The sequence below is a fragment of the Myotis davidii genome, unplaced genomic scaffold (assembly GCF_000327345.1).
Source record: "Myotis davidii unplaced genomic scaffold, ASM32734v1 scaffold2837, whole genome shotgun sequence".
NCBI lineage: Eukaryota > Metazoa > Chordata > Mammalia > Chiroptera > Vespertilionidae > Myotis > Myotis davidii.
Genome location: NW_006288717.1, coordinates 140,874 through 155,883, shown reverse-complemented (window position 1 = coordinate 155,883; position 15,010 = coordinate 140,874). Strand labels below are relative to the sequence as shown.

The window sequence follows — 15,010 nt, the reverse complement described above, 5'->3', positions numbered from 1 at the left end:
CGCAAAGGGTTAATGGCCTTTTAGGCTTCCTCCATGTGAATAGGAGTTCACTTTTTAAATAATAAGAATTATATATCATGGGGTGGGGGGGGAGAAATCAGGATTTTAGAGATGCTTAGGTGAGGCATGGCCGAAAAAAAGGTTGGGAACCACTGCTCTATCCCAATGGAGGAGGAATGACTTAAATGACAGGTTATTTTGGAAAGACTAAAGTAGACATACTAGGCTCTGATCTTTTTCCTCTCTGGAGAAGCCTAGCACAGTAAGTTTTTTTAAAAAAAGAAGTTATTCTTTTTTACACCCATTTGCCACTCTTCCTCAATACTCACCTACACCTCCCCAACACAATTTGTTCAACAGGCCCACAAGCTGGGTGCTATTGTTGTACTGTTGTTTTTTAAAAACCTGGAGAGGAAAGCCTTTATCTCATTTCCAATTGTTTGCCAAAAGACACAGTCATTTAAGATATTAAGTTTAATGGGACTAGAACCTAAGTCTTCCATCTCATAATATCATTCCTAATTTCCTAACTTTAGTACTTTATTTTTAAGAGACACAATTAAAAAAAATTTTTTAACTGATTTTAGAGAGGGAGAGAGAGATAGAAACATCAATTGATGAGAGAGAATCATTGATTGGCTCTCTCCTGCACGCCTTCTACTGGGATAGAGCCCGCAACCCAAGCACGTGCCCTTGACCAGAATTGAACCCAGGACCTTTTAATCTGCACACTGGCACTCTACCCACGGAGAAAAACCAGCTAGGGCTAGCTTCAGTACTTTAAATCATTTTTGTTTTCTAAGAATTAAGTACAATTTCACTAATATAAAAAATTAAATGTTCCAAGAAATATATCTTAAACATTTAGTCCCACAGAACTATGCTGTTTCATCTTAAATAATTATTCCCATCAAAATATTAATATCCTCTGCTGAGACTAAATAGATCTTCTTTTTTGTTTTGAATTATAGGAGGAAAATGCAAATGCTTACGTCTGAGAATTCCTAGAACAAACCTGAAAATTCTTCTCAAAATTTTGATATTTCAAAATTTGATAAAGGGCCCAAAAACTTTCTGGCATTTAAATTTTATTCTAGATAAGGGAAGCCACTGGGAACATGATATGTCTAGTAACAGCTTCAAACTCAAACTCAAATTTGAGTTAAAAACAAATGTATGCTACTTATATTGTCCCACATAGACAAAATCTGACCTCCAAAGAACATTAAGGTTATGCATGGAAATGTTATGCATATCTATGGTCATGCTGAAACCAATTCCAAAACAAGTTTTTCACTGAAAAAACAATAGGTACTTTGATGTCACTATCTGTGTGAGGCACTGATTCAATTATTAAATCAAAGCCCAGGGAGTTCTGGAAGGGATTTTAGTGCCCAGTTTAATAGTTCAGAATTCGACATGGGGAGTGGGAGTGGATGGGTAGGGGGAAGCTCCTGTTTTAAAAAGAAGTCAATCTACAAAATGAAGTTTTATTTTATTTTTTTACCAACTTAACTGCATTACAGCCATTAAGGATAGTAATGAATACATGTGTATATTATTCCCTTGTGCATACTTTCCCTTTTCAGGAAACAAAATGGTGATCAGGGAAACAGATCCAACATAAAGATACCCTATATATTCCTGTTTATTTTAGTTTACATATGTAAATGTTTATGCACTTAGATCTATAGCATAAATGAACTATAGGAATGAAGTAAACATCATTACTATTTCAAAGAGAAAAATACTTACTTCCACTGGCAAACGCACTAGTGGCCGTTGCTTGCATCACCTCTCTTCTGTAATCCCTATCTTTTGGGAAGCTATTAACTGCCATCTTGTTTGCTTCTTTCTGTCTCTGTTCTCTGAAAATAAAAAATAAACCCATAATAATTAAATCATGTACAATGAGTCTACATATAACACTTCTGGCCAAATGTTGAACAAAATTGTATATGCAAAATAAAATAACTAAATATAGCCATATTATTATGTTATTGATGTGGCACATGGGAATGCAGCAAACATTAATGTTTCCACTGGTGGCAATATTATACCACTTATTTCTATGACATTAACCCTACAACCAAAACTCTGCACTATTAATTCTACATATATTTAGGTAACATACTGTCTCACAAGAATTATAAAGATTTCTACTACAAATTAAATAAAGATGAATAAATGTGAACTAATATAAAATTTTAAATTAAGTACACCAACTGTTCACAAGGCCCTGATGGACAGTTGCTTAATCTGTCCTAGTTTTTTTAAGGTAAAAGAAAATTATGGCAAACACAGATGATGGACTAATCAATCACTGCAATAGGAGAGTAAATATCACTATAAGAAACCTAAACTTATGTTTAATGTTCTAAAATGTTAACCAATAGAACCAAGAATGAGAAATACTGTTCAATTAGATTAAGAGCAAATACCTTTCAAGCCACTCTTTTGGTTTTTCCCACTGTGAAACTTCTGTTCGACAATTGTAGTAGTATTTTTTCCCAGAAGAGCTAATGTGCTCAGACCAGTCATCTGCAGAATCATAAGACTTAAAAAAATATTTTTAAAAATTAGAAAATGTTAATACTGTTTAATAACTTGATATGAAATATCAATGGTTTTCAAAGTATATATGAAAAGACTAATAAGATAAAGGTGCCCTGATCTAGGATGTAATTACACACACACACACACACACACACACACACACACACACACACACACCTTAGGAGACCTTAGCCTATGAAAACCTTCAAAGATAACAATGGAAAACTTTATAAAATATGTTAAGCAAATTAATAAATATCAAATTAAATAGATTAATAAATACTAGTTTATTAGGTGCAGGAAGAAAAATATTAACTTCACAACATCTTGACTTTTGAAAAGCATTACAAAAGTACCCATTATCATAATTTTAACTGCTGAAATCTAGTCACATTGGTGGAGGTGGGGATAAGGGATTGGAGAATTCTCTCAACTGATCTGATGGCATGAGAGCACATCAGCTCTAAACTCACAAGGCATAATAGTTACCTTATACAGTGTAACAGAGAACAACCTGCTTATATTTACTGTTACTTATTGGGGAAAAAAGCACAAGACTTAAAAATGTAAACACAAAGCTAATTAAAGGCAATGAATCTGTTTCATCTTCAAAACACATGAGATGGGTCAAGTATTTATTAAACCTTGTCTCACATAATATAATCAGCAGCGTCACACATTTTTCCTATAACTAAAACTGGTCTGTCTTTTGAACATTCTCAGACACTCTCTTGTAGTTATTTTAAAGGCACTGTAAAATTAGAATGAAATTTAAAAAAACTGAAAGGCCCAGTTCTCATGGAACTGATCTCAAAAAGTGAAAGTTTAAGTGCCTACAGCACTGGCCACAGGAAATCTGGTAGAATTCCAAGTATATTTCAGATGAATTTCTTAACTTTTTTTTTTTAAAGCTTTAAGTTTACCAGTAAAATAAAATAGTTATACTTTGATAGCCTATCCTTCTTCTGGGTTCACCATAGTGTAGGGTGACACAATTTTAAAGCTTGAAGAAAGGAACTTTTATCAACTCAAGTTTTAATTTTACCAAGGAGGAAAGAAATGGAGATGACTTATAAGTTGTCCAAAGGTGCTAGAAACAATTAGTGGTAGAAAAAGGATCAAAATTCAGGTCTGCAGATTCCATTATTTTTACTAAATCAACACCAATTCTAGAAATGCCATAATAATTTTTAGGGTTGAAGAAATTCTGCAGATCCTGTTATGTTTATACTCTCAAGTTTATGTCTCTAAATAATGAAGCTATTTGGGTATCAGTCCTGTGCCTCCAAACCTCTAAAATCAGTGGAAAGTTAATGCTCAATCCCCCTACTTTGCAGAATCAGGTTACACCAAGCTACAGGAATCACAGAAAGCAAAATTCAGTTCTTCTATCCACCTACTACCTCCTATAGCTAAATTATTAAGCATACTGAGCCCTTCTATGGATACAGCTGGAAATTTTTGGTTTGATTTGCTTGGCAAGTGGTTATATGGGATTACTGATTTGGTCTGAAGTAGAATGAGATTTGAGGCAGGTGAACCAGAGTAGATGAGAGAGTGGTTTAGACCAGTGTTCTTCACCAGTGATGGTTTGAAAACTGTTGCCTGTCCTGGAGGAGATAAGGAGTTTGCAACAGAAAAATGTTTCCCTGGCCCAAAGTCTTGCTTTAAGGAAAAAAAAAATCAACTAAAGTTTACTTAATGATGGTTAATTTAAATTCTGGCACAACTGCATAACAGTTAAAAGTTCAAAGACCAGAACCTTGAAGAGCATGGGTCTACGACACTGCATTGATTTTGCCTATCAAATCTTAGGTTAGTACAAGTATGTGTTCCAGGGTACAGCATTATTATTACATACTACCAACTTTAGCTTTCACCACCCCTCTTACACCCTCAAAAAAGATTAAGGTGGGAGGAGGAAAACTATAAGCAATGGAGTTTTTTAAATGTTAATGTGCAACAAATAGCAGGTGTTCAACTTTTTAAAAATATATTTTATTGATTTTTTTACAGAGAGGAAGGGAGAGGGATAGAGAGAAACATCGATGAGAGAGAAACATCAGCAGCTGCCTCCTGCACACCCCCTGCTGGGGATGTGCCTGCAACCAAGGTACATGCCCTTGACCGGAGTCGAACCTGGAACCCTTGAGTCCGCAGGCCGACGCTCTATCCACTAAGCCAAACCGGTTAGGGCTGTTCAACTTCTTTTTATTCCACTTTATTTCTTTTCAGTTTTATTGAGGTATAATTAACAAATAAAATTGTAATTTATTTAAAGTGTACATAGGGATGATTTGATATACATATACTCTGTGAAAGGGTTCTTCTGCCCATCTAGTTAACACTATACTTATCTTTTTATATGAAAACATTTAAGTTCTCCCTTAGCAATTTCAATTATACAATGCACTGTTGTTAATAGTGTCACCATGTTATACATTAGATACACAGGTATTAAGTTCATCATTAAAAAAATATCTAAAATTAAGAACTAAGCAAACAAAAGGCCTGAAAACATCCAAGTTTTCTAAATTAAGCTTGATGTGGTTGCCAACATATGCCCTAAAGCAGCAGTTCTGCAAGTACTGTCCAGGAACCGTTGAGGGACTCCCAGATCATTTCACAAGATCAAAACTATTTTCATAATAAAACTAAGATGATTGCTTTTTTCCTCATTCTACCGTAAGAGCACTGTGTTTTCTCACCCTGTACAGATTTTTGTTCACAAAAGACTAAATGCAGATATGAAATTCTAGGTGTCTTCTATTAAGTCAGGCATTAAAAAGATGTTCAATGTCTGTTTTTTGTTTTAGTCATATCTTTCATAAAATATATTACAAGCCACCCTGGCTGGTGTTGCTCAGTTGGTTGGGTGTCACCCATACATCAAAAGGTTGCTGGTTTGATTCTCAGTCAGGGCACATGCCCAGGATTATGGGCTCAATCCCCAGTAGGGGACATGCAGGAGGTAGCTGATCAATGATTCTCTCTCTTCATTGATGTTTCTCTCTCTCTCTCCCCCCGCCTCTCCCTCCCTCTCTCTCTCAAAATCAATAAAAAGCCCTGGCCAGTGTGACTAACTGGTTAGAAAATCAGCCACACACCGAAGAGTTTCAGGTTCGATCCCTGCTTGTGGTCAATCAATATTCATTCTCATTCTCTCTCTCTCTCTCTCTCTCTCCCTCCCTCCCTCTCCCCCTCTCCCTACCTCCCTCCCTTCCTCCTTCCCTCCCCCTCCTCTGCCTTTCCACGCTCTAAAACCAATTGGGGGGTGGGGGGAATCCTCAGGTGAGGATTAAAAATAAAAATGTTTAAATTATATATATTACATGTTACATATATAATGGGTTTACAATTGATTTTAAATCAATTATGTTTCAAATTTATCAGTTTTAATTTTTAACATGGTAAATACTGATAATACTGTAGAGTCCAAATAAAGAAAAGCTCTCAATGTTCATGAATGTCAAGACATCTTGAGACTAAAAGTTTAAAAATGGCTACTCTAAAAGACAAGACTAGCACTGAAGAGTTACTGAGCCACTAACTGCTCTCCTTCAATTCAAAATGTCTTGTAGTACTCTTATATGACTGTTGATTTCTCTCTCTCTTTTTTTTTTTAAAGATATTTTATTGATTTGTTACAGAGAGGAAGGGAGAGGGATAGAGAGTTAGAAACATCGATGAGAGAGAAACATCGATCAGCTGCCTCCTGCACATCTCCCACTGGAGATGTGCCCGCAACCCAGGTACATGCCCTTGACCGGAATCGAACCTGGGATCTTTCAGTCCGCAGGCCGACGCTCTATCCACTGAGCCAAACCGGTTTCGGCGATTTTTCTCTTCTTAAAAAAAGCATCTCCCTTTCTACTTACTTCAAGACATCCTTCTCCAAGTTAAACTATGGAAATGAAAGTCAATCCTGAAAATTACTTTATGAATTGTTAATAAAGAGTAGTTCATAAAATAACAACATCAAAGATGACACTCATCGTAACAAAGATTTTCATGGAGACCTTAGAGTTCTCTAATAAATTTCTTTTCTTTTTTAATTTAGTGGAATATCTTTAAGCAAGATTGGTTACAGAGAACAGATCTCGAGAACTTCAAACTTAAAAGCTCCAAAATATGCAAAGGATATTTAACTAGTAAGTTGGAAGATACTGCAGTCCTCTAAGATTGAATTTAAAATGTTTCCCAACAAATCAAAATTGGTGAAGGATACTCAGAAGGGAAGATTTTAATTATAATGTCTTTAAAATGGGAATTAAAAACTTTTCTAAATAAAGAAATCCAGAGGCTTCTTTTTATAAAAGTCACAAATGTGCATAGCTTATCTAAATAGTCGACATAATATCTGTAAGTTCTATCATGATTTAGATTATGCAGGAGGCATTTGATAAAGCTTTTCCTAAATATTAACTATGGGCTAGGTAGGCTCTGTGTTAGATATAATAAATGTTTATTACAGTACTTAGAAGGAAACTACATGTGAATCTTACTCTAATACTAAAAATATAAGGTAATTTCAACTTGACTTTCAATAGTTAACTTAATAAATATAAATCACTATACAACCAGATGTCTATGTAGTAATCTAAATAATATTCTTACTGATTTTCAAAGACAGAATTAAAACTTGAAAACCTCAAAGATGGGAAAGAACTTTTTTTTAAAAGGAGGTTAAAATAATGTCCATCTGTTCATTTATTCTTTCATTATGAAAGTATTAAATGAAAGGTGATTTTGTTTTATTCACTAGTCAAAAATTTCCATTTGAAGTGATTTTAAGAAAGTAAGTCAATTTTTAAGAAACCTTCAGAAATGTTCAAAAGCCCTCTTCTCATGTAAAATTAAATTTACAGTCTCTAACTGATACATGTGTCATAACAGCTGGGTACATTATAATGTAAAAGACCACTAATTGGAAGTTAATTATATACCAACAGTTAAAATCTACAGCAAGGAGGAAACCCTGATCCTGAAAACACATAATATTAAATCCGTCTACTAATGGTCTTCAGTTTCCACTCCTATAATGAAATTCCCTGACATCCTTTATGACTTGGGTCTTTCAAAACTATATGATGCCCATTATTTAACCTTTCTGGTTTCACTGTTAATCCATTTCTTGAAAATCAAAATAATCAGAATTTGTTTTCCCTGAATAATGTTTATAGGGCCTGCCTTCTCTCCAACAGCAAATGCCCAAATCTGAATTGTCAATAATAAACAGAACTTTAGAGGTGTTACTTTATAAATTAGTAAAGCCATTTCTCTCTCTCTCTCTCTCTCTCTCTCTCTCTCTCTCTCTCTCTCTCTCTTTCTCTCTCACACACACACAGAGCTATTCACTCTAAAATCCTGTGTATGTCTCATTGACAATAACCCATTACAAACAATTTGATGATAACACCTGTGACAGTTTATCAAGCTCTTATCCCTGCCTTAATACCACCGTTCTATAGTCTGTTCTGTGATGCTAGGGTCGGAATAATGCAAATTACATTCTACTTAGCCATAAATCCTGTTAGATTCTGCCATTAGAGGAAGACTAAAAGGGAGGACAAAAGAGAAGCCTAGCAGCCACAGTTCCAGTTTCCAGTATTCTGCTATCTGCTCCAAACCTGAATTAGCTTCATCACAACACTGAAAGAAAGGTACTATCACCAGCTCTGCAGGGAACCTCCTTCTAAGCTATTCAGTTCTGATATTTCCAACTTTTTCCTATTGCTCCTCAGCCCAAAGGGGTAATCACTATGTGTTCAGTCAATGTCCCCTTTTGTTTAATTCAGTCCTCAATACCTGCAATATCTGCTTAATCAATCCTACATATAAAGTTATTAAATTGTGCTAAACATAATAAGCATGACGTCTGTTTTCCCAACTAGACCCTGATCAGCACAATATTTAAAACTATTCTACATTTATTTTTATGAAATTATCATTGCTCTCAATTTTCCATAAAAATGTACTATCCACACTGCTTCAACTAGGTAAAGACCCTTGCAGTGGTTCTCAACCTTCCTAATGCCGTGACCCTTTAATACAGTTCCTCGTGTTGTGGTGACCCTCAACCATAAAACTATTTTCGTTGCTACTTCATAACTGTAATTTTGCTATTGTTATGAATCGTAATGTAAATATCTGATATGCAGGATGTATTTTTATTCCTCGCGACCCACAGGTTGAGAACCGCTGCAAGTTTATAGGGTCTTTTTTTTTTTTTTCATACGGAAGATGTTTAGTCTTTTTAGACACGCAGTATTTTTTTTTTTATTGCTTAAAGTATTACAAAGGGTATTACATATGTGTCCTTTCTTCCCGCCCCCCCTCCCCGCCCTTGACAATTCCCTGGCCTCCCCTACCCCCAGTGTCTTATGTCCATTGGTTATGCTTATATGCATGCATACAAGTCCTTCAGTTGATCTTTTCTATAATGTATTTTCCACATAGCTATCTGATATGTTTTAAGCTGCAAATATGATGTTACTTCACCAATTTTATCCTTCACTAGGTCTCCAATGTCTTTATATAAAATTCACATTCCTTGCAAGATACATAACTCTTTGTAACTGACAACCACTCATCTCTGTAACCTGAACTGTTCCCATCGTATCATATTATCAAAATCCTGTAGTTCTCCAAAATGCAACACTATTTCACACTTCTCTTGTAGGTGCTGTCCCTTTGCTTATTACAAATTCCAGAACTCTTAACTGGCTAAAGTACATTCAATCTATTGGGTAGCATTACATACACTTCAATACCTCCCTCATCAATCTGGGAGTCCATCCTCATCTTGAGTCCTCCCAAAGCAACGTTAACATGCACTGTTTCAATTTTTTATTTTTCGGTCACCACCACAGCCCTGAAAGTTCCTTTCAGATGAGCCACATTTTCTTAGTTCTATATAACTACAACCTAGCATATGCTTGGCAAATTAAAACCTTATTAAATTTTTGCTGAACAGCCCCACCAGTGTGCCTCAGAAGGTCACGGTTCAATTCCCCGTCAGGGTACATGCCCTGGTTGCAGAATCAATCCCCTCTGTGGGGCGTGCAGGAGGCAGCCAATCAATGATCCTCTCTCTTCATTGATGTTTCTATCTTTCTTGCCCTCTCCCTTCCTCTCTGAAATCAATACGAAGTTTATATATTATGGAAAGAGCAGCTCAAGTTAAACATTTTAACTACAGAAGTTTCACAATCTGAGGTTCTTTATATCTCAATGGTAAAATTTTGCTCTTTAAAGGAATTCTGACAAATAATATGATGGTTCTTGGACAATCCTCAATTCTAACAAGATTATCTCAGTAACCTTAAGAAACATTAAGAAAAAGTTATGGGAAAAAAATTTTTTTTAGGACAGTAGACTTAAGACTTGGTGTGAGGGGTTTTGGGTTTTGCAATGAAATAAAAAACAAACAAAATTAAGTGTGTTTTTAATACTTACTGCATCTGAAGTTTTGCTTGGATTATTGCTTGGATTAGAAGAATGTGAATTTGAACTATGAAGACTACTGTGGTTGTGTGAATTTTCTTGTGGAGAGTAACTGGTCCCTTAAAAAAAGAAAAGTAAAGTATAAGTTTTACTTCATATTTAATTTAAACTGGCTTCTATCATTTCATATATATTAATATAATCACAGTATATCCCTAAACCATTTTACATAAGATCAGGAATACATACATATTCATGCTCTTTATTAATACATAAAGTATTTGTGAGCCTACTAAAAATGTGGGTTAATCAGTACATACCAGTATACTACATGGCTAATACGGAACAATCAACCTATACAATAAAAGCCCAGCAGCCCTTATGGTGGAACAACCAGAATGACTGGTTGCTATGATATGCACTGACCACCAGGGGGCAGACGCTCAACGCAGGAGCTGCCCCATGGTGGTCAGTGTGCTCCCACAGCAGGAGCACCACTCAGCCAGAAGCCAGGCTCATGGCTGGCAAGTGCAGCAGCAGTGGCGGGAGCCTCTCCCACCTCTACAGCAGTGCTAAGGAGCGAGCAGCAGGCGGATGGTTAGAAGCAAGGGGACCCGGATTGCAAGAGGGATGTCCAACTGCCAGGATGAGGGACCCTGAGCCCCAACACAAATTTCATGCATCGGGCATCTAGTGTTATTATAATTAGACTAGAGGTCCGGTGCACGAAATTCGTGCACGGGGCAGGGGTTCCTCAGTCGGGCCTGCACCCTCTCCAATCTGGGACCACTCAGGGGATGACCGAATGCCGGTATAGGCCCTGGGGATCAGGCCTAAACTGGCAGTCGGATACCTCTCTCACAATCCGGGACCGCTGGCTCCTAACCACTCACCTGCCTGCCTGCCTGATTGCCCCTAGCTGGCCCCTGACGGCCTGATAGCCCCTAACCACCTCTGCCTTGGCCTCCGCCACTGTGGCTTTGTCCGGAAGGAAGTCTGGTCTAATTAGCATATTACCCTTTAAGAGAGGAAAAACTCATCCATATCATTTCTAACAACTTCTGGGTTTTCTAAAAATAAAAGTTTTATTAGGGAATGACAGAAGCACAACATATATAGAGGAAAAGAGGTACAAAAATTCAACAATACAGACATGAAAATCACAACTATCCAATGTTTTTGTAATTATTTCTCAGTTTCTTAAATACCTTCACCAATTTCCCAACTAAAACAGTATCAAGTTTTTAAAAAGTTAAGTCTCTTGGAAGGTGCTAGCTTTTAAGATGATAAAAAAATGTCAAGTTTTCTAGTAACAGGATCAACTCTAACTAAAAAATGTTTAAATGTAACTCATAAGTTACATACCCTACACATCACAGAGATCATCAGGAATGACAGTTTTTCTTGTCTTAAGAAAAGCTAAGGTATAAAAATCCAGACTTGCAAAAACATTGATTAATGACACAAAAAGATTTAACCATTAGTATTTCAATTCATTCCACATATTTATTTTTCAGCATCAAATTAAAAATAATTCAACTGTTTGAACAAAAACTGGAAGAGGGAAGAACAATTTAAATTGTTCAGAAATTAGTTAGCAGGAAACAGATGTTATGAGTAGAAACGAGTAAGAACTCATTTAACTATTTCAGTCAACAGAAAAAACTAAAAAGATTTAAAAGAGTGAACTGGGACAGACAGAAGATGACTATAAGGTTTTAGATATTAAATAGAAATGGTGAGCAGATCTATGTAGAACTAGGAATTCTGAAGTGGAGCTGGAAGTCTCCACTTCAGAATTCCAATTCACTTTTAGAAGTGAAAAGTAAGGGATTCAATAACTTTGCCTTGCATATAATAAGCAAGACTGGACACTCAGAATGAAATTAAGAGTATGACAAGAGAAAAGGAAATAGCCAAAATTTAACCTTGGATAGGGGCCAGCTTAAAGCAGATTCAAAGACCCAATAAAGCCAGTGATAAGAGGGTTACCTAGGTACTGAGCACAATGTAGGTGGTTCAAAGAGGAAATTCCCCAACAAGCCTGCATCTTGAGATGCCTGATGGTTTCTTCATCTACTTGTTTTTAATTTGATCTTGCTGAACAGTATTTATTTATGTAAAACACGAAACTATTCACAAAGTAGACTATAAATTCTTCAATAAACATTGTGTGAATGAACAAATCAAGAAGAAATCGGTCAAAAATAAGGTTAGTGAGCAGAAAAGTTAACATAGCAAGCTTAAGGCTGTTATCCTTAGAAAGGCTTGCTTGCACAGCTTGCCCTTGACTGGCAAGTCGGAACCTAGATTTCAGGAGCATTCCCACAACAATAATTCTAAGAGCTACTCACTGTGCCAATGATTTATGCTGCATACCTGCTTTTCCCACTGAGAATCCAGACTTTTGTACATGCTAGGCAGAGGTGGCTACATAATAAGTCAAATCCAATGAAAGCCTTGGGTACTAAATTTCTAATAAGCTTCCCTGGTACACAACATTTTGCAAGTGTTGTCGCAATTCATGCCTGGAGGAATGAAACCTGTCCTGTTATAACTCTACTGGGAGAAGATTCTTGGAAGCTTGTATCTGGTTCCCTCCAGATTTTGCCCCACATGTCCTTTACCTTTAATTATGCTCTGCATCCTCTCATGATAATAAATCATAGCAATGATAATGACTATATACTGGGTTCTGAGTCCACTTAGACAATCACTGAACCTGGGGGCAGTCAGGTTCAGTGACTGTCTAAGGACCTAACACTCAGTTACAAAGAAAAAATTAATACTAGTAGTTTTAAAAAAAATTATGCAGAAATTTATACTTTTCAGATGTAACTCATAAAAATTATTAAAAATCAGGTTTCTAGTTGAATACAAAAGAAACAGAACTAGTAATATGAACTACTAGAAAATCGTACAAATACACTTATTATAGTTGAGGTTGTCATGAAAATTTCCATAAATATCTCATCAATAATGGGGCGGGGGGGGGAGGCCAATTTTATTGAGTGAAACGAAAACCAGAGTGATCCATTCAGAAGCCTGGGTTAGATGCCCTGACATTTATTTGCATATATTCTTGAGTAAAACATTCTATGAAATAACTTAAATCTATGAAATAAAAGTACCACATTAACATGGCAGACGAATAGGCAGACCTGTCTTGCACCTCATTCCAGGGCCAGACTGATGGCGAGCTGAGGAGGAGACGTATATCAAGGAAGGTCAGAAAACACCTGGAGACTGGTAGGTCACCACACCCTGATCCCCCAGGCCCCAAAACAATCCAATTAAAAATGGGCAAAGTCCTTGAATAGACAGTTCTCCCAGGAGGACAGATGGCCAATAGAGATATGAAAAGATGCTCAATGTCACTAATTATCAGAGAAATGCAATTTAAAACCATATGAGATATCTACACCTGTCAGAATGGCTATCACCAATAATCAACAAACAGTAAGTGTTGTCGAAGATGTGGAGAAGAGGGAACCCTCAAGCCGAAACTGGTTTGGCTCAGTGGATAGAGCGTCGGCCTGCAGACTGAAAGGTCCCAGGTTCGATTCCGGTCAAGGGCATGTACCTGGGTTGCGGGCACATCCCCAGTGGGGGATGTGCAGGAGGCGGCTGATCGATGTCTCTCTCTCATCGATGTTTCTGTCTATCTCTCTCCCTTCCTCTCTGTAAAAAATCAATAAAATACATTTAAAAAAAAAAAAAAGAGGGAACCCTCAAGCACTGTTGGTGGGAATGCAGATTGATATAGTCAATGTGGAAAGCAATTCCATTTCTGGGAATATATTAAAAAAAAACTCATAACACTAATTTAAATGAATGTATGCACTCCAATGTTTATAGCAGTGTTATTTACAATCACTAAGACTTAGAAGCAGCCCAAGTGCCCAAGAATAGATGAGTGGATAAAGAAACTGTAGTACATTTACACAATGGAATGCTATGCAGCTGTAAAAAAGAAGGATCTCTTACTCTTTGAGGCAGCATGGATGGAGCTGGAGAACATAATGCTAAGTGAAATATGCTACTCAGAGAAATACAAGTATCATATGATTTCACTTATATTTGGAATCCAATGAACAAAATATACTAACAAAATAGAAACAGACTCGTTGACAGAGAGAATAGACAGTCAACTCTCAGGGGGGGCGGAGGGGGGGGTTTGCACTAGATGATAAAAGTTGAAGGCATTAAGAAAACAAAACAATAAACATCTCACAGACACTGACAACAGTGGCGATGACAAGAGGGCAAGGTGGATGGGTGGAGGTAGAAGACAGTATGGGGAGGAGGTAAATAGGGATGGAAGGAGACTCGATGGGGTGGTGAACACACAACCCTCCTCCTTCCTATCTAATAAAAGAGACACATGGTAATTAGCCGTATGTCCGCTACCCTTCCCATTGGCTAATCAGGGTGATATGCAAATTAACTGCCAGCCAAGATGGCGGCCGGCAGCCAGGCAGCTTCAAGCGAACATGAGGCTTGCTTGCTTCAGTGACGGAGGATTCCAACGTTCCCCGCCGGCCTCTGAGCTTGCAGTTTGAAACATTGTTACAAATATAGAAGCTAAACAAAACACCAGAAACCTGCAGGCACCCCAACCCCCTGATCAGCCCTGCTCTGTACCTGATAGGGGAGAGCTCCCCAACCCCCTGATCGCCCTGCGGCTCTGTGTGTGACAGGGTGCGGCGCACCAACACCCCCCCTCCCCATGGTCCCTGTTCTGTGTGTGACGGGGTAGAGCGTTAACCTCCCCATCGACCCTGCCCTGAGTGTGACAGGGTGCGGCGCCCCAACCCCCTGATCTGCCCTGCTCTGTGTGTGACAGGGGGCGGTGCCCCAACTCCCCTATAGGCCCTACTCTCTGAGTGACAGGGGGGAGCTCCTCAACCCTCTGATGGGCCCTGCTCTGTGCGTGACAGGGTACGGAGCCCCAACCCCCTGATTGGCCCTGCTCTGTGCATGACAGAGGGTGACGCCACAACCTCCC

General features: G+C 37.6%; 1 protein-coding gene across 3 annotated transcripts in view; it reads right to left on the bottom strand.

Annotated features, from left to right (window-relative positions):
• The window catches only part of WAC (WW domain containing adaptor with coiled-coil), a 94,506-nt gene that overhangs the window by 32,712 nt on the left and 46,784 nt on the right, over positions 1-15,010 (bottom strand). For all 3 annotated transcript variants that reach the window (XM_006760808.2, XM_006760810.2, XM_006760807.2), the window contains 3 exons: positions 10,015-10,121; positions 2,442-2,557; positions 1,756-1,868 (listed from right to left, as the gene is read on the bottom strand). In XM_006760808.2, the coding sequence (XP_006760871.2) occupies positions 1,756-1,868; positions 2,442-2,557; positions 10,015-10,121 (336 nt within the window). The remainder of the gene's footprint in view (positions 1-1,755; positions 1,869-2,441; positions 2,558-10,014; positions 10,122-15,010) is intronic.